This window comes from Mesoplodon densirostris, chromosome 11 (genome assembly GCF_025265405.1).
Source record: "Mesoplodon densirostris isolate mMesDen1 chromosome 11, mMesDen1 primary haplotype, whole genome shotgun sequence".
NCBI classification, from domain to species: domain Eukaryota; kingdom Metazoa; phylum Chordata; class Mammalia; order Artiodactyla; family Ziphiidae; genus Mesoplodon; species Mesoplodon densirostris.
In genome coordinates this window covers 10,095,253-10,120,888 of record NC_082671.1, presented here as the reverse complement: position 1 = coordinate 10,120,888, position 25,636 = coordinate 10,095,253, and the positions used below count along the sequence as shown (strand labels likewise).

The 25,636-nt window shown below is 42.4% G+C and overlaps 1 protein-coding gene across 2 annotated transcripts; it reads left to right on the top strand.

Annotated features, from left to right (window-relative positions):
* Nucleotides 1-723: 723 nt before the first annotated feature.
* YBX3 (Y-box binding protein 3) lies at nt 724-24,058 on the top strand. 2 transcript variants are annotated; one of them, XM_060112795.1, is made up of 10 exons: nt 724-1,154; nt 4,860-4,923; nt 5,904-5,937; nt 8,331-8,420; nt 10,316-10,438; nt 13,663-13,872; nt 18,333-18,430; nt 20,616-20,787; nt 21,375-21,474; nt 23,453-24,058. In XM_060112795.1, the coding sequence occupies exons 1-9, from the start codon at nt 896-898 to the stop codon at nt 21,438-21,440; spliced, it is 1,116 nt and encodes a 371-aa protein (XP_059968778.1). In that variant the 5' UTR covers nt 724-895; the 3' UTR covers nt 21,441-21,474; nt 23,453-24,058. The 2 variants fall into 2 exon arrangements, with proteins under 2 accessions (XP_059968778.1, XP_059968777.1); XM_060112794.1 differs by lacking the exon at nt 13,663-13,872 and having other exon boundaries at nt 807-1,154.
* The last annotated feature ends 1,578 nt before the right edge of the window (nt 24,059-25,636 follow it).

Genomic DNA, 25,636 nt, shown 5'->3' with positions numbered 1-25,636 from the left:
CCTTGAGGCTTAGAGAGCTCAATTGCTTAAGTTTTCACCAGCTGGCAGTGGTAATTAGAGCAGAAGGTGAGGTGTGGATTTATTCATTTTTTCCCCTAGTATTCGTATATGCATATTTACATCTCGTTACTTGCTGCCGGTTACATTGCCGTAAACTGATATTGACATTAATTCTCAGAGGTTTGGACTTCAGTTTCCCCACCTGTGGTTCATAGACGAAATCATCCGTAACTTATCTTTCAGGAGGAAGTAGCCAAGTAGCCTTAGGATTGTAGTATTCCAGCTCCTCATTGCTGTATCAGAAACGGTTTCCGGTGCTTCATAAATGTTGAATGGGTAACTAGAAAGGATTTAAGAACGAGCGTTTGGGAGAGAGAAGCGTCCCGTCATTTGGGTGCCCTAGTTTGCCCCTCCTGGAAGATGTGGCGAGGAGGGAGAGCCCCGCTGCCCTGCTCCAACAAAGGGACGGCAGCGCGTGCTCCGCAGAAGACTCCAGAGCAGCCTGCCAAAGCTCAGATCCACCCTTGCCTTCCTTTCCCCGGCCCCTCGGCCCCGGCGCTTCCTCCCGCGCCGCTAGGCGGGCGGAAAGGGCAGCGGGCGCCTTTAAATGCTAATGAAGTCGATGCCCAACTCCGGAGCCAACTCTCCCCACCCTCTTCCCTCCCCGGCCCGTGCGCCGCCTAGAAAAACTTGTGCGGGGCCATTTTTGGGGCAGTAAGATCCAACGAGGAGCCCAAGAGCGAGCGCGCAGCCCGAGAGCTCGAGCCGCCTCCGCCGCCAGCGCCTCGAGATCCGCACCGGCCTCCCGGAGAGCGAGCCCCGGCCGCCGCGACCTCCAGCCGCGCTAACCGCCCAACCGCCACCGAGGCGCCCGAGGGAGAGCGGAGGAGGCGGCATGAGCGAGGCGGGCGAGGCCACCACCACCACTACCACCCTCCCGCAGGCTCCGGCGGAGGCGGCCGCCGCGGCCCCCCAGGACCCCGCGCCCAAGAGCCCTGCGGGCGGCGGCGGCGCGCCCCAGGCCCCGGCCCCGGCGCCCGCCGCCCTGGTCGCAGGCAACTCCGGTGGGGACGCGGCCCCCGCGGCCCCGGGCACCGCGGCCCCCGCCTCTTCGGCCTCCGCGGGCAGTGAAGACGCGGAGAAGAAAGTTCTCGGTGAGTCAGACCCGGGAGGGTGGGGGCTGCCCGGGGCGGGGGCGGGATCGGTGACAGCACGAGGTCCCCGGGGACGTCGTGTCCCCGGCGCCGGTGGCCGCGGGTCCCGCAGGCGCTGCCGAGCGAGCGCGCGGCGCCCTGCGCTGCCGGCCGCCGGAGCGCGTTCCTCCTGGTCCTGGGCCCGGAGATCGGGGTCTTAACTCGGGTCCCCTAGGCGGGCCCTGTCGCATCCCGTGGCGAAGCATCCGTCGGTGCGAAGGAGAAAGGAGCAGCAGTCGGGAGAGGACACGGGGTTGGGATGGATGTGGATGTAGGGATGGGACAGGCACCCACGTGGGACGGGGACTTTGGAGTCCTCGCGTAGGATCTGGGTGAGGAGAGCATTTCCTTCGGGGAGAGGAAGGCGCTCAGAGGAGACGGGGGAGGGAAAAGTGGAAAGGCTTCTTGCTGGGAAGGCTCAGGTGTCTGTCCCTGACGCCCTTCCCACGGGGGCGCGGGAACGAGGCCATGCTTCTGGCGGCCACTTGCCGGCGGAGAGGTGTTGCAATCCTCTCCGGGAAACTTGGGTCTGAGTCCTGCGTCCTCCTCCCTCTCTGTGCCCGCTGCTGCCATGAACCACTGAAGTGTTTACCAATCACTCTCTCTTCCTGGATTGTGGGGAAGCCTTTGGTGCAGCAGCTGAAAAAACTTCGTCGGAAGTGCGGGTATGACGTTAGTTCACAGCAACGTTATCTTGGGACTCGTAACTTAGGAAGGGAGCTCGGAAGATGAGGTGTTCAGGTCGGGTGGGGGGCGCAGAGCATCACAAAGGATGGCTGTGGGCGTTGTTGGTTTTGTCGCGTATTTCAGCCTTCTCTCCTTAAGTAACGCCCTGTGTGAGGCCTTAAAACGGCCTCACAGAGGGTGTGTGCTCTATCACTCCCTCTTTTTTTTTTAACGGGCAAGGTGAGAGATGGTGTAGGATGCTTCCGAGAAATTTTCAGTATTTTGGATGGGACGTGTTTGATCTCTCTGAGCCTTGCCTGCCCAGTTTTCTAGGAAGAAAATTGGGGGAATAACGTGAAGAAAGTTTAATACGATTCCTTGAGAGGCCTGTTTTCATGTTTTTTTGTTTTTCCTCCTCTGCACAGGGCAGAATTTTACTCAGTTACTGTCAAACAACGTGCTAAATGTAACATGTGCAGGTTGAGAAACAAAATAGCCCTCATTTCCCTGGGCTAAAAGTTGCTTCAGTCCAGTCCGTGTCATATTGTGATATTGTTTGCAACAAGTGTGTCTTGGAACACTTCCATGCAAAATGTCAGAGAGACAACCTTGGCTTATCCAAAGCAGTGTTAGTATATATTCTTAATTTGATTGATTTTCACATAAAGGAAATTTTTCAGTTTTTCGCTTGATCCTTTGTACCTTTCTGGATCTAACTAAACTCCTGAATTTTAAACTGAAGCAGATATCTTTAAAGATGAAGGAAACAGATCAATCAATTTCCTCAGCCACCAACTGCTCTTTTAAGGCACATCCCTGGTGATGATGAGTCTGGAGGTCCTGGATCTTTCCACTGTCATTCCAACTCTCAAAAGCAAGGACAGCCTTCTGCATGACATTTCAATACTGTCTCTGTCCAGTGTGTTCTGCCATCTCCTTTCCTTAGCCAAGCAAGCACATGGTGCCTAAAATGTGCCAGGCGCAGTGCTGACTGAAATGGAATTCTGGTTTGGGATTCTCACATTCTAGTTTTTACAAATGGTTCTAAACTTCAGTGCATAGCCACAGGCCAGGGAAAGTAGTTGACAGGACTGAAGGAAAACTTCCCTCCTAATGAAGCCTGATGGTCTTCCTCCGTCCCCACTTCCCGTTCTGTGTATATAAAGTGAGTTTATGGTTTTAAAGCAAGAAGAGTGCATGGGTGTGTTTGGCCTTATGAAATCATTAGAAATATTTGTGGAATTAGGAAATTTTTAAAAACTACAGTGGGAGTAAAAATAACCTTCAGCCTGGATTGAAGTTATACTTGAAAATCACTTTCATCTTTCTCGCTTTTAGTGTTGCTTTTCTAATCAAGATAATGCCTTTGACAGTACCTATAGACATTAACTATATGAAAATGAATCAAAAAGAGTTCCTAACTTTATATTTTCCTTATATTTTTCTAGGTCATTAATTTTGGGGCAAATGAAGGGAGACACAAAAAACGTATCATTTGAAATAATGTGCGATTTAAAAGCACATGATTTATCAAAACCAGTCTTCTGTGTACATTTGGATCCAAAGCATAGAATGTTTTTTTCCTCTTTGCCCTGCTGCTCTAATTTAAATGGCCTAAAGCTGAAGATTTTAATAGTTTAATCTCTTCATTAGAGAGTTCTTCCTTACTTAGCCTAAGAACCGGAGATTCCGCAGCAAATGGTGGGCTGAATGACTTTGAAAGCATAAAGAGTTTTTTGTTTTTCTTTTTTTTTTTTTTTACAAAGAGAGCTAAAATACTTCCCCAAACATATCAATCTAGCAAAACTCAGAACTAACCCTGCCCACAGCAAAGTAAGTCCTAATTACTGTTTTAGTCTTGAATTTAAAAGCCAAATCTTTATTGTTTATCCTTGGAAATGAAACACTCTATATCGCATAGAAAGGTAGCATGGATTAATGTTAATTGTTACTTTTATTTTCTACTAAACTTTTTTCTTTTTTAAGGGTACTCTATCGTCACATTTCCTATTTCACTGAGTCTTGATAATTGCTTTATGCCTTTCCTGAATTTAGGCATAGGCATTTCTAGAGGTACTGGATTTCGTATTCACAGTTGATTCAGGGGAGTCATCTAAAATAATAAATGGCTGAAACAAATATGAATCTACGAAGTATAAATTCTATGACCATACTATTTGTTTAGATTCCTTCTCTTGAGTTCTATTAAGATCTGGCATTCTACAGAAATGGTCCTACTCATGAGGGAAAGTAGAGACAATACTCAAGTTAAAGGGGAGGAGGTGATAAGAAAATGCCGAGGGTTTGATTCCCACCAAATGGAGAGAGTAGGGTAAACAATGAAACAGAATCCCAAATTCATCACTGGTCTGAAGAGGCCTGTTACATCATGTCTCAGGGTGGTAAGTACAGAACTGGGCTGAGCCGGCCTCAGTTCTATTATTACTCTTGGCTTCTTTGCTAGGCCCCCGTCTGGCACCCAGACAAGTTTCTTCAGGTCCCTGTAGATGAGCTATTAACAAGGAGCTACTATTTCACTATGCAGTTTGCCGACTGTTTCAAAGTGTGATGAAAGTGATGTGTTAGGTGGTCAGTACTTACCTTGTTCATGTGTCTACAGTTTTCGTTGTGACCCTTCTTTTACACTTAGAAGATTTTTCTGTTGTAAAGCTTTAAAGAGCATGTATTGTTTCGTTTTTCTTTAAGCAGTGTTTCTCAGTTTTAATTATGGCAGAATTGTATAGACTTAACGACCACTCCTTATCTTAGGATTTTATTGAAAAGTTTCATGAGGAAGAAAGGTTTAGTCTTTCTGAAAAGTATTTCCCTGTGATAGCTTCACTTGCTCCATTTTCTTCTCCCAGTATACTTTGGAGTTAAGCTTTTAATGGTTTCCTCGGGTATGTTTTAGGCTTTAAATAATGCTATCAAGACCTTAGTGGTATGAGCTTTATCTTTTTGTAGGTCAGATACTAATTTATCTGTTTGATCCTATTTTAGCCACCAAAGTCCTTGGCACTGTCAAATGGTTCAACGTCAGAAATGGATATGGATTTATAAACCGGTATGTGTGTGTACCTCTACATGTTTTAAATACCTCCTCGTGCTGTGGCACCTGCTGTTGGTGTCTTTTCCCATACTTTATGAATGGCTTGTGTAAGTTTTCAGATTTCTGAGCACCATAAATCTTCTCATTTCTAAGCTACTGATCATTAAACATTAATTAAAATACCTTTCTAAAACATTGATAAGTACTTATACAATCTAGTCATTAAAAGAAATAAAGGTGGCGGTGGGGAGGATAAATGAGAAATGGGAAGGGCCTCAGGATAATTGAGTTGGTATCCACAACTTCACAGATGGAGAAGTGGAGTCTTAGACTGGTTATGCAACTTTCCTAAGGTCGCACAACTAGTGAGTAATTGAGCTGGATCTGCAACCCAGGTCTGGTCCAAGTCCTGTAGAAACCGTAGTGTTTTCTTTAAACCATGGTAGCTTCTAACCATATAGGAATGAGAACACAGCTGTAAGCTATGGGGGTATTCTGATGTTTTTATACGATACCATCATTTTCTCTATTCCCCCTCCCAGGCCCCCCTTTTTAAAAAATTTCCTCCAGTTTCTTCCTTGTATGTTTTGGTGGGTGGTGGCAGTTTGGGGGGGTGTTTTAGGTTTCAGTGTAAGGAGAGCCTAGTTCACAGCTGTGCCCTGTCCTTTTAGCTGTCTTGCTTTGCTTTTGCTGGGAGGAAAATCTAGGGCTCTGGTTACACACCATGTGATTTAGAGCGAGATGAGAGGAAAGGGATGTTTCTGTAGGTTGAATCTGTATGCTTGGGTCCAAGCACTGTTGTCGTATGGAGGGGTGAGGTGGATAGCTTTTGGGTTTAGAAGTTTTTAAGGAGGATTGATTTGAGGCATCTGAATTGAGTTTAGAGGAGAAACAAACATTTATGCTGTGTTTTGAGGTCTTAGGATCTAAACCGTTCTTTTAAGTTTTTCCACATACCTAGTCCCTTTAATTGTGAGCTTTTTGTCTTCCAACAGAAATGATACCAAAGAAGATGTATTCGTACATCAGGTAAGAGTGATGATACATGTAACATTTGCTCTGTGAAGAGAGGGGCGTCTGTAATGTGCTATTATCCCTTTCCCAAAGTGAAGTCCTGCACATTATTGTTCTCCTCGAAACTCTTTCTGGGACTTTATTTTGGCACGAGAGCCCAGTTCTACATTTTAAGATTTGCACATAAGCTCTTCTGTCCTATCATAGTAACTGTTTTCAGACAGTTTTTATTTTTGCAGTCTAATGAAGTAATAATCAGACCACTTTCTAATTTTTAATGCCTTTGAGTCTTTAGCTGAAGCCCTTCTGTTTCCATGTTAGCATCCTATGCTCCCTGACTGTGTTCCTCCTTGTGTTGGGCTGCACCCCACCTTCCTTTCGCCTGGCTGTGTATTGGTTCAAGCTTCTCCATCAGAGCAGCTTGAACTTGAAGTAAATAGCACAGTGAAGCAGATGGTTAGGGTGTGTGTATCTAAGACATTAGGAAACGCCCAACTCCCAGGATAGTCGTCTCTCCTTCGAGAACGAGACGCGCTTGGCTCACGCCCAGGTCAGAAAGGCCCGCAGCCCCCTAGATTCAAAGGAAATGTAGAAGATGGGTAAAACACGGAAAACATGGGCCTCTCTGTTCAGGAAGCTCAGTCTTCTTTACATTCTTAGCCTAGGATGTTACTCTGTTGTTCTGTATTCTGGACTTGCTTGGCAAAATAGGTTAAAAGAAGCATTATGTGCGCTTACTGTTCTTTTTGTATATTTAGTGTTCAGTGAATTGTCTTGCGTATGTGTGCAGTTCTCGGTGTATAACAACAAAGAAGTACAGAGGCAGGTACCAATACCAGTACGTTCACCTCCAGGGCTCTGTCAAGCATCTGGTTTTCTGTGTTTTTGTTTCCTTCTGTTCAGGATCGTGTGCGTAATGGGGTGGAATTTGGTGACTGGCGAGAGTGATAGCTAAGAAAAAGCTCTCTGGTTGTGGTTTCTATCAGTTATATTTCAGTTGCTCCTGGGTAACTGGAGTAGATTATTTGGTTCAGACACAATGACTTTTAAAATCATAACAGACCGGAGGGGAGTGTTGCTTATAACACCTAGAGGTTAATAGACCTTTTGGGGTAAGAACGCTGCCTTTGGTGACTGCTGGAGTAAAAGGACCTCACAAGTTTCTGTGCCCCCGGCCAGCTTCACTGACCTGATTCCAGCCCCCTGTGAAGTTGGGCGGTGAATCACCTCGGTGTGTTGAGGCTTGCCCAGTTTAACAGGAAAAAGGGAACGAGCCGGCAGGGAGGGGCTGTTTTTGGACGGTCTGAGGGTTCAAGGCCTGAGAGTATATCCTGTCCTGAACTGCCTTTTTCCTCTCTGGGTGAGGTCTCTGCCCTATTGGCTCATTTTTTTTTTTTTTCCTCCCTCCTACTCAGAGTAAGGGAAGGGCTGGATTACACATGCCTAATCGCTTTATAAAATAAGGTTGACCTAGTTCCATAGAAACTCAGAGCCCCTTTAACTATTTAGAGATACCAGCTAAAGAAATGGGGAATTCGTTGCAGGAATTATTCTCTTCCCGCCACTGACTGAAGGAGAGAGGCCTAGTCATAAGCAGATATTTAGGTGCAAATGTTCAATGCAGGATAACATCTTCATTAACTTTTAATGTATTATCAGGGAGTGTGTAGGGATAAGTTGACACACTAATGGTGTGATGAGAAAAATTTGAATAAATATCATAGAGTTACAATACAAGGGGTATAAATGTCCCCCATCTCCCCTCCTCTTCCCCCGCCTTCTTCCCCCGGGCTGTATTTTTATAACCTCAGATAAATCCCTTATCAGCCTCCAGTTGGTTTCCTCATCCGTAAAATGGGAGGGGAGAAGGTGATCAGCAATGTTTTGTTCTTGAGGTAATTTCGTATATTCTGTCAGAAATATTTATCCCCTTGGCATTTTTAAACTTTCTTCGAGGTTAGCAGTTTCTCTTGTGTACAGAAATCTGTGTCCCCGTATTTTTATGTTTATGTGTGTATATATGATTTCATGAAGGCATCCCCCGCCCAGCCCCCTGCACTGATGGAGATATAGTCTGAATCTAAGACACTTAACAGAGTGAGGGAACTCATCTATCCAGTATCACGACTAGGTCATCAGGCTGCAACTGCGCATTCTGTTTAACCCACCTACCAAGATGAATTTTGAAGGCTAACATGAATCAAGACAGTAATGTGGAACATAGTTTTATAGTGTTTTTTGTTTTGGTTTTGTTGTTGTTTTGGAGATCCAGGTTAGTTGGGAGAGTAATTTTTAAAAGTAATGTTAGATCAACAATTTCTTCAGTATAGCCAGTAAACTTGAGAGCAATGAAATCTGTGGCCAGTTTTGGCACATACTTCATTTAAAATTTTCTGTTCTCTTGACAGACTGCCATCAAGAAAAATAACCCACGGAAATATCTGCGCAGTGTAGGAGATGGAGAAACTGTGGAGTTTGATGTGGTTGAAGGAGAGAAGGTGAGAGGAATTGCGGCTGGGTATCCAGGGTGCTGGCACAACTCTCTTGCATAGTAAATGGTCTCTCAGCCCTTTATGAGTTTGTCATTATGTACATTGTTTGATGTAGTACAAAAGAACATTTTAATTTCTATTTTACTAAACGATTAACCCTATTTAATCATGGAAGGAAAAGCTAATTTCTCAAGGTATAAAATGACATATTTTATTTTGGTACCAAATGTATATTCAAGTGTAGTTTAAAATTAAACTGTTTTATAGTATTAAAAATAGATAAAAGCTGCTTTGGGGCAAAAGATACCTCTTTTTAAGGTTTTTAAAATAACATTTATTTCTTAAAAGTTAACATGTGCATAATAGGAAACCAAAAAACACAAGAAGCAAAAAACAAGGATATCTTTTTCTAAGAGTAAAGTTTTTAGGCTGTGATTTGTAAGCACTTTTGCACAAATAATACACAGTAAAGAATGTTTTAATCTCAATAAAAGAAGATTCAAATCAAATATAATCATTGTGTTTTCTCTTTGGCTTGGATTTTGAAAAGCCAGAGGCATCCTGAGACACTGTCTAACAACCATCTTCAGATGAAGAACAGCCCAAGAAGCTAATGGATCATCTTGACGTGCATCTACAGATTTTTTTTTAATGCTGTTATATACTTAATTCCAATATTCGTAATGCCCTTTATGCTTTGTTTTTAATCCACAGCATATGCTAGGTATCAGTAAAACAATATAGGATAAGAATAAAAACATTTTAAAGCCATATATGGTTCTGCTGCCATGGAGGCTGATCGTGGCAGCTGAATGACAAGCTGAGTGAGTGACTAGTTCACTCCCAAATGAGGGCTCTTTTCACATACACACCATTCATTCCATAGTCCATATTCTTCGCAGCCCTCAAACTGTCTTCTGTTTTGAAAGAAAAACAACTTTAGTCCACCTAATGTAGAAATTTAAATGATTTCTTCACCAATGTGATCCCCAGGGTATCTTGCAAACCTCTCGGAGTTTCAAATTACCTACCTGCAAATGCTGGCCTATCATGATCTCTAATGTCTCACCCAACTCTTAAAATTTTGTTTTGCCAGGTTAATTTTACCTCTGTATATTTTCAGAATTTGAAGTTATACAAATTGATGTAGAGTGGGAAATGTGCTCTTTTGCATCTCCTTTGTCCGAACTTTTTATACTTTTGAAGCATTACTTTATCCATTTGTCCATATGAGAACCCGAACGCTAAGTCTGTTTCAAGGATAAGAAGAAGGTGTAGAGAGGGACTACATTTGTGGACACTGTGTATGTATGCGGACGCTAAGTCAAGGACCCTTCCTTCCTGCTGCCGCCAAGCTGGGAGAAGTTTCCCTCTCAGTAGCTCAGTGCTGGACAGAGCCATGTGAGCCCACAAGTGCATTCTCTTAGTACCTCGCAGAGTAACGTAGGTTTCAACATTTTCTAGGAAGAGAACATTATCTCAGTTATTTTCCAGTGAGGAATATGCCTCCTGGTCTAGCACTCCTTTGTTACAGTTGCATCATATTTACCACTTTGTGTTCCTTAAACAGATATATACTGCTCTTGAATCAAACAAGAAGGCAAAGGTTGTGGAGGCAGACAAGCTGTATACATTTATTATTATTATTTCTTTAACTTTTTATTTTATATTAGAGTATAGTTGATTAGCAGTGTTGTGTTAGTTTCACGTGTCAAGCTGTATACATTTAAATCAGGACGTCAAGCACCTTGCTCACCTTATTAAAACATGGGTGTGTTTTGTAGGTCACCGAAGGAATCTCTAGTATGTTCTGCCAGCGTTCAACCCTCTGGCTATCTAAGGCCGTGCTTTTGGCTTCTTTTTTTAACTCCGAGCCCGTCTTTGCTTCTTCCCTTTCTCAGGGTGCAGAAGCAGCCAACGTGACTGGCCCGGACGGCGTTCCTGTGGAAGGGAGCCGATATGCTGCAGATCGGCGCCGCTACAGACGCGGCTACTACGGCAGACGCCGTGGACCGCCCCGTAACGTACGTTGTCTCTCTCTCTAATCAGTGATCGAAGAAATGCACGCATCTAAACTCAAGTGTGTATACTTCGAGCACATAAATGCTGTATCTTCTCCTGGGGACACACTTTTTTTTTTTGGCGCGGGGGGAGATGGGAAATTTTTCATGTCCAGAATTTATCTGTAGCTACTGGTCTTATGGGAAACTTGCCATTCAGCAGTTGTATCAGTTTGTATGTATTTGGCTGCAAGGAACAGTCATTTAATTATCTTGTAACAAGAAGGCTTAATGAAGGTCGCTGTGCCAAGGTTGTCAAAAAGGTTTTCTCTTGCTTTGGCTCTTTTACCCAGCCAGAACCACGTCATGTGGCATTCACTGGGAAAGGGGACCGGGATTCCTGTGACTGGCTTGAATCTGTTGTTCCTCCCTTGTTAACGTCTAAGAAAGTCAGCCTTTGGCTGGCAAGGGAGGAATGGGGAACGGCTCAGGAGTAAGTGATGAACAGTGCTGGCCACAGAAATATCAAGTAATTTGCCTCAGTTACGTAGCTATTTTATTTAGCATAGCATTTCCCATCATTTCAAAGTAAAGAAGCAATAAGTAATTCTCTGGATTTTTAGTTCTTTAGACTGATACCAATCCAGGTGGAAGGGCTTACAACCAAGTCCAGCTGGAGTTTTCTTAGGAGGTTCAGTTTAAAGTATTCTCAAGGCACCCAAAAAGACTCCCGTCCAGTTTGTGGTCATGAGGATCCTATTAGATGTGAGTCATTTTTTGATGTTTCTAGAGTTAGTACCTGGGATTGGTACTATGGAATAAAATCCGAACACTAAGTCTGTTTCAAGGATAAGAAGAAGGTTTAGCATCACAAGATGCTTTGTGAGCACAGGATTGTGGCTATGTATAACATCCAAGGAAAACTTTTGAAAAATCTCACCAGAAGAAAGTATTTGCAGATTGAGAATGATTTATCTCTACATTTTGATAGAGTAATATCTTTCTGCTTACCTAAATGCTTCCTCTCTTCATTCTGTCATCTTCACACGCAGCCCAAACTGATTTTTATCAGATTCCTTATGACATCTTGTTTTTCTGTTTCTATATTCCTCTTACCCATGTTTTGCTTATCCTATGTGATTTTTAAAAATAAGCTGTGTAGGGGGTGGTAGAAATGAGCTACCATAGCATTTACTCTTTGAAGTTCACCAGATTCACGGAGTTCTAGTTGTAATTATTTTGATTTCTAGGTTAATTCAGAAGTAAAAGTGGGCGAAAACGTTTAGTGAAAACTTTTCCTTTGAAGAGTTTTCTCCTCAGCTGGAAATTCTGAAGTCATGCATGTGAAAGATATTTAGAAATAAAATTATCAAAATTCTGAAAGTAAACCTAAATGAGGGTTTTCTGTTGTGACGTCTTTAAGTCCTAACAGCTTATTGAGTATGTTTGGCAATGGTGGTGCCTTTGTTCTTACTTTGTAAAACTCTTAATGAAAGATCTGGCTATAGGAGACTCAAGAGATACAGAAAACCTAAAGAGAAAACCTTACTATTTTGGTGAACATTTTCTATGCTAATATGTCTTTACATAATTGGGGATTGTACCTGATACAGGCTTTAAAAAGTGTAGAATGGCTTGGTTTTTCTGAAATTACACTAGTTGAGGCTGTAGTTGAAGCTTTTCCTCTTTGGGAATTGAGTTGCCCACATGAGCTTTGTTCTGGAGGGCTCTAAATCTTAACTGTCCTCAACCCCAATGTCAGTCATTTTATTTTGTTCATTTTAAATTTGTTCATTTTTTAAAATTATAGTTGCTTCCCTTAAGACTACCTTTGGCATAGCAACCTCCCTGTAAAGTAGGATTTGAAATAAAAAATTCTTTGAGGGATGTTTAGCTGTTTGCTTATTATTTTTCTTTCTTTCTTTATTATTATTATTTTTTTTGCGGTACGCGGGCCTCTCACTGCTGTGGCCTCTCCCGTTGCGGAGCCCAGGCTCCGGACGCGCAGGCTCAGCAGCCGTGGCTCATGGGCCCAGCCACTCCGCGGCATGTGGGGTCCTCCCGGACCGGGGCATGAACCCGCGTCCCCTGCATCGGCAGGTGGACTCTCAACCACTGCGCCACCACGGAAGCCCTATTTTTCTTTTTGATATAAAATATTAGTATGTGATATGGTAGTTTAAATACAGGAAAAAATATAAAATGAGTATTTCCCTTTGTTAATAAGGTTTATTATATTCAGAAACTGTATTTATTACTTACTACTGTCTATTAAAGTGCAATTAAAACTTTATTCCTAAACATATAAAGAAAATCATGCCATAAGTCAGTGGTTCTCTTTTGTTTTTTGGACCCATTTATATGCTTAAATATGGGATCCCAGAGTTTTTGTTTACGTGTGTTTATACCTATTAATATTTATTGTATTAGAAAGTAAAGCAGAAATTTAAAAGATTTAGTTTATTTAAAATAAGCTAATTACTTGTAAACATAAATAACATTTATTTCATGAAAACTATTTTTTAACTGAGAAGAGTGGTGTTGCTTTATGTGATTTATTTGTAAATCACTGATCTCCGGTTTAATAGAAGACAGCTGGATTCTCACAGCTCCTGCATTGGGGCTGCCAAGAGGCCACGTGTCACTGTAGTTTCTGGGTGATTCCCCTCCCCCCCCAAACTCATGAGAGAATGAGAGGGGAAAAGACAGACAGCATCTTATCAGCATTATGAGAATAGTTTGATCTCAATAACCCTCTGGGAAGGGTTTCAGAGACCCCCCCATCCCTACTTTGAGAACTGCTCCAGAAAGCAAACCACTTAGGACCAACCTGTTGATAACACCACAAAACATATTTTTCTCGCCTTTGCCCCAGTGGATGGCCAATGTTGGGGGAGACACATTTGGTGGAGCTAAATATTCTAAACTTGTGTATGTTTTTTGGGTGGCTGGTCAACTGATATTCACCAATTCTAACTAGATGCGAACTAAATTCGGTAGAGATTGATTGCACTTGCCTTTCTGCTTCTTGGTATTTTATGTGCGCAGATCTCCTTGAATCTAAATGTGGTTTATCCCAGGTAATCACCTGATAATCTGGGTTAATTGCATTTTTGTCCGTCTAATAGAGGGGATTGTTCCTTTGGGGGAGAGGTTGTTTTCTTCCGTGGACATTCACCCTACATGGTACTCTTGGGTTCTCATCTTGCCGAAGCGTCTTCTGAATCTCTGTTTCCTTGCCTCGCTAGTGCGCTGGGGAGGAGGAGGAAGGGAGCGGCAGCGAAGGATTTGGCGCCTCCGCCGCTGACGGGCAGCTCGCTGGGGCGCTGAGTCAGCGGCGCCGCCCCCAGTACCGCCCCCAGTACCGCCCCCAGTACCCGCGGCGCTTCCCGCCTTACCACGTGGGACAGACCTCTGACCGCCGTTCCCGGGCCTTTCCCCAACCCAACGGAACGCAGGTAAACTTGCACCGGGGGCTCCTCTTCAGCAGTCCTCACCCCTCCGTCCTGCCTCCGCCTCCGCCTCCTCCTCCAGCACCAGTGGCCGGAAATCAAACCTTGCTTTTGGCTTCCCGATGCTTCCAAAGCAGACTAGGCGGCCTTCTCAGAGCAGTCATTCTAGTCACACTTCTACAAGCACGACCACCTGGGCCGTGCCTATAACCGGGGACGCTGGGTGGACAGGGCACAGTTCTAGTTTATGGAAGAATGAGAGACGTAAAGTAGAGACAGCTGGTACGTGTAAGCGCTGAACTCTGAAGCCAGGCGGGCCTGGATTTGAATGTTGCCTCCGTCTGTGAGCTTTTGAGGTTAACTTGGCCATCCACTGAATGGAGATAATTGCCTCACTGTGGGGTTGTGATGATTAAATCAAAGGTAAAGACCTTAGTGTGATGCCTCAGGATGGAGAAGGTCTATATAAAGTCCTTAATTTAGATGAAATAGTGTTGATTATTAAGAAAACCTAACACAGAGTGGAGACTGTTGATTCTCGATTGGTTCTCCTTTTTACGGCAGAATATTGATACAACTATCATGAACTTGGCCTGTAATTAATATTAAGCCTTTTAACAGCTTTGCAGTTCCCAGGAGACTTGGTAATCTCGGGATAGGACATCGTTTTTGTTACTACCAGCTACAACTTCTTCCTCTTAGTATCCTTGGTTTTTGTTTTTTTACTAAGTGTTTTGACTGAACATTATGTTCAGTCTGTTCTTTGCTGCCCTTTTCGCTTCCTATCATGCATGACTGTGTTCTTTCTACATGGCTTCTTGTTTTTTTTCCCCTTCTACTCTTTAACAGCTGTCCCTGACAAATGTGCTAAAAATAACAAGTAGCCTTACATATATGGAGAGATTGGGTACATGAGGCATAGTAGGTTTCTTTAGAGGGCAGCACCCTGGGCCTCTAGGAAACGCGGGCAGGAAGAGTCAGGGAGATTGTAATACACATTTATTTTTAAGGCATTAGTAGTACCTTCCTGAAATAATCCTTCTTAGTATTAGCATATACGTATGTATCATACTTTTTTGAGAATATGGTGATTATTTTCTAGATCGTTTGAAATAAAGTATATTTCACCTTAGGAATGGGAGGTTCAGAGCAAAGGGGTTCTTTGGTGCGATGCAGAAGAGCAAGTTGAAAACTAATTTTGAAAATGCGCATATTCTGGTAACCACATTTAGTTCTCTTAACTTGGGTTGAAATTCTTCCCCATTTAATAGCTAACATGAAGTCTTCAACAGTTTTTCCTTAGAACCCTTCTAATACATACCACGTTTAATGTTCAGTGATAGAAGTCGGCTTAAGCCAACCAACAGCACCAAACAAAAATTTGTAGAACTGTCTTCTGTATAGTTTAGGCTACTTCCAGGTTGTCCGTGTAATGGCTTAAAACTATAGAGAGATCTCTGAGATGGTAAAGACTGTTGAGGTCAAATGGAAAAGTCTTTGCCAACATTTTCTACTATAGTATATACAAAACTGTGAAGTTTATTGGACACAACAGAAAAAAATGAAAATATGCAGGCCAATAGTATTTCCCTTCTGTACGGTGGACATAATATAGCATGATATATCAGTGTCCAGCGGACTTCCATTTTTTTTTAAGATAATAATTCTAGATATTTGAAAAATAAGTCGAATTGGTTACTGAGCTAAATCAGCTGTTGGTAGTCTGTGAGAAAAGAATTATATGACAGAGGAAAAGGAGCAACATTGTTTGGCGTCCACCAAGGGACAGATGTTTGAAATCAGTTCTTAGTTTTCCCTACAGCTTTATGGAGTTGGCAGTGGTATCCAGATTTTTGTTGTTGTTGTTACAAATGAAGGGATTTGAGTAGTTTAAAGAATTAGCAACTTTTACCTAAGGTTACATGGGCAGGAAGTGGTAGAGCTTGGTTTAAACTCAGTCTGTCTGTCCAGTCTCTTCCCATTCTATCATTCCAGTAAAGGCTTATCCTTTATACATGTTCGTTGCTGTTTCTGTGTGTGTGTGCGCGTGTGTGTGTGTGTATCAGAGTTCCTGAGGAAGCAGCAGCTTTGCTTGTTCAGAGAAGTAAGGGAGGCTCGTGTTTGGGATGGTGTGAGTGAAGAGAGGGGTGAGGTGAGATTAAGGTGCTATCTTAGGGCAGATCAAGCATTCTGGGTAGACCAAGATGAGAACTATTGACCTACCCCAAATGTGATGAAAAGCCAGTTAAGGGATCTAAATAGGGAAGAAACGTATTTGAGGAATCACTGGACAGTTTAAGGAGGCTACACCACGGGGGGCAGCAGCAGAAGTAGGGAGACCAGCTAACATACTTCCCCCGTGGACGGGATCAGGGGGGCATGGATTAGAGTGCTAGCAGTGGAGGTGTGAGGAGTGGTCAGGTTTAGGAAATGTTTTCAGCATGGAAGGGGCCACATTTGGTGATGGAGTGAACGTGTGCTGTGAGGAGTAAAGGGTACCTTTGTGAAGAAAGGCCAGGTTTGGGTGGAAACACACAAGTCATTTGGAGATCTTCCCTTGGGCAGATCAAATATGCCACACACACAGCGCACACACACAGATATACACACATTTACGCATGTGTAACTTACAGTGTGTGTATGTGCCTATGTATTTGTGTGTGTGTGTGTGTTCCTTATTTCTGCCTACTAAAATGGCCTGAAGTCAATGACACGTTAATAGCATTGAGCATGCCTGGCCCCCAATTTTTCATTTATAAATACCATTCTCCAATAAAAAGAAGCCCCTCTGGAGAAATGGCTGATTTCAGAGCCAGGCCAGAGAGAGTACAATATGAGCCTGGAACATCTTGCTGTGCCAGAAAGCAAGGAAGTGCTCAAAGAATGCTGGAGACACATCCAGTAGGCCTTGAGCCAGCTGGAAAGGGTTCCCATTGGCCACTAATGATAGTAACAGATTATAACTCATTGAATAGCATAGAAAACCATGAGTCTTTACAGATATAGACAAATAAATATATTGAATTCGATAAGGAGTGAAATATTTACAGACTTTGCAAGTACTTCTTCACAAAATCCTCATAAGTTACAAAGGGGGATAGAGTAAACTGGCCATGGAGGAGCCGTACCGCTTCTCAGAGGGAGCACTGTCAGTAACGGTACGGACTGAAGCCATGTGCCGTCTGACAGGGTGCAGTGAGAAGAATCCAGTGCCACTTTTGTGGCTTCCCTTCCAAAGGTGCATAAGCTAAATCATGAGAAGACACCAAACAGCCCCAACTGAGGGATATTTTACAAAGTAACTGCTCCTGTAATCTTTAAAAGTGTCAAGGTTGTGAAAACCAAGTAAAGATTGAAGAACTGTTCAGATAAAGAGACAACTAGATTCAAGGCATGGTTCCAAATGAGTCCCTTTGCTGTAAAGAACATTACTGGGACAACTGGTGAAACTCAAATGGAGTCTGAGGATCAGAGTCTATACTTCCAGCTGTTCTGTAAGTTTGTGATTATTTAAAGAAAAAAGTTGGGGAAGATGGGTGCTATTTCAGCATGTTTATATGCCTGGAAGGAAATGATGGAGAGAAGGGGGTGGGGGATTGAGAGTTCAAGTGTCCTAGCAGGCCAGAAAGAGGGACTGGCTTTGGCTATGAGCATGGACCACTTAATCAGTCTAATGAGAGAAGAAAAAGCAAATGCAGTAGGTTGGTAGATTTGATGGTGAAAGAATGTGGAGATTCTTCTCTAATTGCTTCTCTTTTCTTAGTGAAATGCGGAGAAGGAAGGGATATTAGTTTTGAGGGGAAAAAAAAAAGATTGAGATGTGGCTGTATTATAAAGAATTTCAGAGATTGTTGGTGGGCTTTTTTGTGTGTTAGTTTTTAGCTCTTTCTTCCCCTGGAAGTTCTGCAATGTATTATTTCCCCAGCTTAAAATAAATTTCTCAAGGAAGGATATTTTATTTTTTTAATGCTATACTTCAATAAATAATGCAAACAGATGAAAGGAAAAAATTGTGAAAGGAAGAAATCAGAGGTGAAGGTGTGGTGGAACCTTTGAATGTAGAAACCATTACCGTATTGAAGGGATACCCAGTTTGTAGAATGAGTGGGTCTGAGGTGGGAAAGATTCTCTTTGCACCAGTGTAGTACATCATTCCATTCCTTTTGTAATAGAGGTTTTCTTTCAAGAGATGAATGGAACACTTCAAAATTTTTAATATTGTAAAATAAATTTAGGTGTACTGGGATAAGGCAAAAGACTGTCTAGTAGGAACGAGTCTTTCTTTCTTTCCTGTCATTCACACAGATCTAATCAGTACATAGTTCACTGTTAGAATTGAGAGTTCCCAGCTCCATAATGAAGCCTTTTATTTTCTCCTTTTAAAAAAATTTCTGAAGGCAACTGTGTGCCGTGTCTCATATCCTGTAGCCTGACACTCATCTTTGGCTCTCCTTGCCTCCTCCCAGGCGGGTGAGATTGGAGAGATGAAGGATGGAGTCCCAGAGGGAGCACAACTTCAGGGACCAGTTCATCGAAATCCGACTTACCGCGCAAGGTACCGTAGGTAGGTAACGTTTTCTAAGAGCTAATGACCGATTGCAGAACTTGTGAGCCACAGGAGGAAGGAAGAGCACGTTGCGGGTCTGTTTTGTGGATTTATTCTGTAATGAGAAGATGTGGCTGTTTGGACCGTGTGTCCAAGTTGTGGGAGGGGCTCTGCGATCCATGTTTTCACACGGCTGTGTGGCATTCCCCCTGCTTAATGATTAGGATTTTTAGTTATCCCTGTACCAGAGCAGCATTTGCTGCTGAGAATTTTCCCATGATGTAAAGTCATACTGGATTTTTATTATATTTAACGAGATAAGCGGAAATGAATTGATGGGTCATTCATTCGGTGGTGGTGCTGTGAATGGAGGGAGAGTTGGCTGCCAGCGAGTGTTTGGGACACTGAATATTCTGAAAACCGGGGCGGTCTAATGCGGGGGTTAAATCAGCCTATAGATCATATCGTCTGTGTTTAAATCCCCACCCTACGATTAGCAGCCCCTGTGTAGCTGTATCTCCTCCAGCAAGTTTCAGGACTCCTCTTAGACTTAGTTGCCAGCTTATGCTGTGGACAGTAAGGGATATTCTACCGCTGTCAATAGGGTTAGATGTACTGAGGCGTTTCAGGTAATCAGTATGATGCCTGGTATAGTAAGCCCTCAATAAATTAATCGATTAGTACTACTACCAACATTGTTAAGGTTAGTGAAGGAGGGACTTCCCCGGTGGCGCAGTGGTTAAGAATCCGCCTGCCAATGCAGGGGATACGGGTTCAAGCCCTGGTCTGGGAAGATCCCACATGCTGCGGAGCAACTAAACCTGTGCGCCACAACTACTGAGCCCGCTCTCTAAAGCCTGCGAGCCACAGCCACTGGAGCCCATGAGCCACAACTACTGAAGCCTGTGTGCCTAGAGCCTGTGCTCTGCAGCAGGAGAAGCCACTGCAATGAGAAGCCTGTGCACACAACGAAGAGTAGCCCCCGCTCTCAGCAACTAGAGAAAACCCACGTGCAGCAACAAAGACCCAATGCAGCCAAAAATAAATACATAAAATAAATAAATTTATTAAAAAAAAAAGATTAGTGCAGGAGTGTTATTTTATTTCTGCTTTATCCCTTGTGAAGACCGGATTAGTGCAGGAGTGTTATTTTATTTCTGCTTTATCCCTTGTGAAGACTGGATTGGGCTAGACTCCCTAAGATTCTTTTTAAGCTTTTTAAGCCTTCCTGTTCCTTTACCCTGTCCTTGAGGAGCTTCATTCCTGGATGACGTGCATACCACCCTGAAGAGTGGCAATGTGGGTTTATTGAGAGGCGAGTAAGTATATTATTTGGGGAAGGATTTGTACCACTCTATGTCTTCTTGTCTCCCAAGATTCATTTCAGAGTTAGACATAGTCATTCTAATGATTCATTACAAAGGACTTTGGAAATAAAAGAGGCTTCATGGAAATGTCTTCAGGAAAACAGAAAAAAAGACAGGAGTGTCTGTGAACCCCAGCTCTGCCCATCTCTAGCTGTGTGATCAAAGTTGCATGTGACCTCTTTTGACCTATGAAAGCAGCAATCCTTTATGGTTCAACCAAATACTTACCCTCTTTAAACCTCTTGGTTTTCTTACTGTAAATCTTAAACTCACAGAATTAGCCCTGAAATTAAATTAGATAATCAACTGAAAACACCAGCACAGGCTTTGGCGCACAGTGAGCGATGTTCGTTGGCTTCCCACGTCGAATCCCCTTGGACTCCACTGCACGCTGTCCATGGAGGCAGATACGGGAGCGCTTTGCTTTTTTAATTTTTCCATCCTCAGCACCTGTCAAAGTGCCTGGTAGGATCATAGTGTATGTTCTGTATACGTTTGTTCACAGTGTTCAGGTGAAGGGGGAAGATGACAGAAAGATAGGGTTTTTTTTACCACACCTTTTGTTCCACTTGCCTGTGCATAATTCTAGCAGTAAGTCTTGATCCCTTGACTTTTTAATCTTTAAAAATAAAACCTGGGAATTCCCTGGTGGTCCAGTGGTTAGGACTCCGCCCTCTCACTGCTGAGGGCCCGGGTTCAGTCCCTGGTTGGGGAACTAAGATCCCACAAGCTGCGCAGTGCAGCCAAAAATAATAATAAAAATAAATAAATAAATAAATAAAACCTGATGTTCTTGAGGGCATCTGTTCTCTTTTCTCCTGTGTTCTCTGCTCTAGGGGCCCTCCTCGCCCACGACCTGCCCCAGCGGTTGGAGAGGCTGAAGATAAAGAGAATCAACAAGCGGCCAATGGTCCAAGCCAGTCACCTGCTCGCCGTGGATACCGGCGCCCCTATAACTATCGGCGTCGCCCCCGTCCTGCTAATGCTCCTGCACAAGATGGCAAAGAGGTGAGTCCAACCAGCCAGAGGGGATGCTACCAGATCATCCTTAATCATGTCAAGCTTTAGTATTCCCTTCTAGGAGTGGTTTTATAATCTGAAAACTGAGACTTAAAATATGTATAATGTGTATCATATATTTTTGTGTATAACATTTTATATATGTGTATGTGTGTATGTGTGTATAAATATATATATATATATATATATAGAGAGAGAGAGAGAGAGAGAGAGAATGCCCTGCACATATCACAAACCAAATATTTGAATTCAACCAGTTAACATTCTAGCTAAAACGTTTAGAGCTTTCCAAACAAAAGACAGCTTTTAGAGAGAGGAACCTGTTTCTCAGCACATGTTGGAAGCAACTGTATATTTTTAATGGCTTTTTGCTATGGAGAGTGGTGGTGTTTAGTTGCCATTTGCAGGCCATTCTTCTGTGGTTCTCATTTTTTCCTCATACTGTAAGAGTAGTTACGATTTTGCACAGTGATTTACCTTCACAGATCCCGGCTTGTGAGACCTTTCAGTCTTGAACTTTCCACTGCCGTATGAATCAATTAATTTCTGGTTTGTGGTTTTGTTGTGTGTTTCAGACCAAGGCAAGTGAAGCACCATCTGAGAACCCTGCTCCAGCCCCCGAGCAGAGCAGTGTCGAGTAACATCCGGCTCCCCAGGCACCTTCACCATCAGCAGGTAGGAGCTTGGGTGGCCGGCACAGGAGCTGATATTCTCTTTAAATAGCACTGATTTCTCAACAGTAGCACAGATCAGTCTCAACTAGTTCTGTAATTCATCTGGGCTAACTTTCTGATCTCCATCAGGATTCTGGAGAAAGAGCAGCTTTGGTGGTAAAATATCTCTGAGGCTGATCTTATTTTGCTAGGCATTGGGGATGCAAATATGCAGACAGAGTAAATGAGAGTCAAATTCATTTTTCTAGATAGACAGTTGTTAACTATTATCACCACCTCAGAAAACTTAAGAAAGTTTGACTTTTGTGACACCTCGTGGCCAATTTGATAATTTTAAAGTGCCTGACAAGGCCTCGTTTTAATAACAGAGGACTGTGATCTGTAGAATAAACAAGAATGTGGTATTTTTTCTTCCCTTTTCCCTTTGATAACCAACATTATTTATTTTGAGGCAGTATGTGTAGTACGTGAGAGCCAGTGGGTTTATATATCCAGTGCAGGAGCCAGTAGTCATTTGCTTGAATGATCTTGAGCAGTTTATTTATCCTCTGCAGCGGTACTGTCGGCTGCTGGTAAAATGAGGATACTGACTAGATTCCCCACTAGGGTTGCTGCAAAGACTTAGTGAGATAACACGTATGAGTGCTTAAGCAGGACGCGGCAAAGAATAACCTCTCCACAAAAGTTAGCTTGTTTTGGGCTTCCCTGGTGGCGCCGTGGTTAAGAACCCGCCTGCCAATGCAGGGGACACGGGTTCGAGCCCTGGTCCTGGAAGATCCCACATGCCGTGGAGCAACTAAGCCTGTGCGCCACAACTACTGAGGCTGCGCTCTAGAGCCCGCGAGCCACAACTACTGAGCCTGTGTGCCTAGAGCCCACGCACCGCAACGAAGAGTAGCCCCCCCTCGCCGCAACTAGAGAAAGTCCGCGTGCAGCAACAAAGACCCAACGCGGCCAAAAGAAAAAAAAAAGTTAGCTTGTTTTTCTTCATTGTTGCTTCCTGCTCTTTTTCTGTCTTCTTGTTAAAGATCCTGGAAATTGTATTTATACAGGTGGAAATGCACTAGAAAGACTGGCTCAGCGAGTCTTACAAGAATTTATAAGCCATAGTTGGTTTCATTCTGGGTTTTTCATCTAATAAGTCCTGAAAGTTTAAGTTTTTAGTATTTCTTGGTTGTTGCTCCTTTCATTACATAAATAAGGACTTTGCTTTTAGTTGAAAGACAGGTTATAAAGGTCATAGCAGCAGTGTTATTTTTCCAGAAATTGTTGAGATTTTGTAAAATTTTGAGATCATTTTAAGTTTCTACTTTTTAAATGCCATCTGCTTTTATATGCAGAGGTTTGGGATTTCAATTATCCTTTCACTAGGTAGACAATTACTATGCTGAGAATATTCTGTTTTATCTCTGGGTAGCATGGACAGTTTATTATAGGAATAAATTCCGTCTTCACACTTGCTTGCATTAACTGACGGAATTATATATTAATCATTTGGCCATAAACTTTTACTTGGTGACATTATTTTTAGGTATTGTTCCTAAGGAAATAATCCAAAATATAGGGGGGAAAAATTTCTACTATTTACAATCTAATGTTGGAGAAGTGGTTAAATACTGTGGCATATCCATATTGGGAGATATTGTACGGCCACTAAAATGATTATGAAGAATTATCAATGCTATAGTATCATTTATTTGAAAAGGCTTCATGATGATAATTTTCTTTTCTAGAATTTTCTAGAATTTTTACTATTACGTACTGACTGTTCTGGTTTATAAAAATGTTTTATTAAAAATTTTCCATTAAATTAATATTTCAGTTTACAAATCTATAAAAGATAGATGGTGTAAGCTTTTGTTGAGAGCTTTTGAAAACTGATTTTTTGAACTACATAAAAAACATAATTTTTGCCTTTTTATTCTTTAACTCTTGGTTATCTTGTCACTCTTCGTAAGTTTGATTTGAATTTTTTCCAGGTGACCTAAAGAATTAATGACCATTCAAAAAATAAAGCAAAAAGCAGACCGCAACCTTAACCAACACCAAAGAAACGTCCAAGCAATAAAGTGGAAGACTAATAACCAAGACGTGGACATTAGAATGCTCACTACTATTCTTTACGAAGCAAACAGCTACACAAGGCAAGTGTCAGCCAGTTTTTCCAGCAGCTGAGATCCTGGGAATGCCTGCACAGAACAAGAGAGCAACCTCCCCGGTTTCAGCAGCCACTAGGTTTATATTTTTTCCTGGTTTTTACTGTTTTGATAATATGAATTGAAAGAAGAAATATTAATACCACATGGGGAGACCCCCCCCAACCAAAGAAATCTAAAATATGTAGTAAATGCTTTTTTTTCCTTTTTTGTTCATTTTGGATGCTGGTGCTAAACTTCCAAGTGTCATGAGTTAAAAATAAATTTTATGCCCTTCTTATTTATTTTGAGGATGAGGGGAGGATAACATTTTGCTTTCTTATGTGACTCTCTTTGAAAATGTGCAGTATGAAATTCCTCAAAAATAAAATTTTTACCCTTGAAAGGAAAAGATGTATAGCTGAAGTATGTTTTCCTATCTCAGCTGGAGTTGTTTTGTCTTTTTTTTTTTGGTCTTTTTTCGTCACTTCGTTCGCTGAATAGTAAGCTCAAAGCCAAATGTATGGGTGGAATAGTGCTCTTTAATAAATGTAGGCATATGAGCTGAGAGCATAGGAAATGGGGTTATTTTGGGGATGAACAAGTTCACATCTGAGGTCAGCAGTAGGCATGTTTGGTTTGGTGCTCTTAGCTCTTGACTAATCCTCGTTGAGGTGGGTGATGACATTTTGGTTAACAGCTTCCTTTAGATTAACAAAGGGGTTAGTAGTTCTAATATCCTTGAACTTCTAACCACAGGGGTTTTCAGCACCAACTGCTGTGTCGTGCTTATATATGTGTGTCTTTCAGAAAAGAGGAAGGGGGCCTCTTTGCAACCGCACTACAAATTTCTTCCCCCAGGGAGTAGATGGTGCCCCTAGGTTGAGAGACACTACAGTATATGTCAATTCTGTTGAGTTAGTTCTCAGATCCAGTGCACGTTTCAAATTATTTATTCCCTAAATCAAGTACATACTTGAACCTAGGCTTGCGCAAAGCACTGTTCGAGTGGCACAAACCCACAAAAGACCCGAGTCCTGCTGAGTTTGCGTTTTAGTGAGTGAATATAGCGAATCAACAAATATGTAAACAAATGTGAAATTTAATATCAGATGGCAATATATGTTATAAAGAAAAATAAAACATGGTAAGGGGCAGAGATTGGCATAATTGTGGGAGGTATGTTTATTTTAAAGGGAGGTGTCTTTCCTATAAGGTAAGAGGATATATAAATGGAGTCCTGTGGTGAGAGATGGATAACCATTTGACTATCTGGAGAGAAGAACATACCAGGCAGAGGGAGCAGATGCAGAGACTAAGCAGGGAGCGTACGTGGCTTGTTTGAGAAATCACAAGCTGGAGAAAGTGGATTGTTCAAGAACCTCGTATTGCTTTGCAAGTTAAAAAAAATCAAAATTGGTAATATGCACAAGGCAAAAATGTTCAAAGGTATAAAAAATTATTTTATGAAATAAGTCTCCCAGCTTAGTCCTGGTTCCCTTGAGGCAACCGGTTAGCATGTTTTAAAAACATATCTCTTTCAGATATGTTTTGTGCGTGAGTCTGTGTGCATGTGTGTGTCTGACCAACTAATGTGAATTCGGGGAGATGGGGTCTTAACTGTCTCTAATGAGACTTATACATCTGTTGTTACAATTCTGTAGGTAACTTTACTGCCCAGCTGTTTGCTCTCTTTTCTAACTTTCCCCGTTTCCCTGCTCATTTTAAAGCAATTTTATTATTATGGAGTATTTCCAACATACTTTTTTAAATGTTTTTTTTTAAAAATGTACCATATACATTTGGGCCCTGAGATTTTTTTTCCACCTAATATCTTTCCTCTTGTTCCATCATCAGTGTATGTAGAGTCCTCTTATCCTTTGTACTGGCTCCATAACTTTGCATTGCGTAGTTCTCCATACCTTTGTCAGTCTTCTATTATTGGGTATTGAAGGTTTTTCAGCATGCAATTATAAACACTTTGTCATTCCAACACCCTTACCTCTAAATACCACTATCCATCAGGGT

What these genes read in the sequence shown, in the direction of transcription:
- YBX3 (XM_060112795.1), top strand. Translation starts at nt 896, where the DNA reads ATGAGCGAGGCGGGCGAGGCCACCACCACCACTACCACCCTCCCGCAG. An exon ending in ATGTGGTTGAAGGAGAGAAG is followed by an intron (nt 8,421 to 10,315) that starts GTGAGAGGAATT and finishes TCCCTTTCTCAG; the next exon opens with GGTGCAGAAGCAGCCAACGT. An exon ending in CCCAACCCAACGGAACGCAG is followed by an intron (nt 13,873 to 18,332) that starts GTAAACTTGCAC and finishes GCCTCCTCCCAG; the next exon opens with GCGGGTGAGATTGGAGAGAT.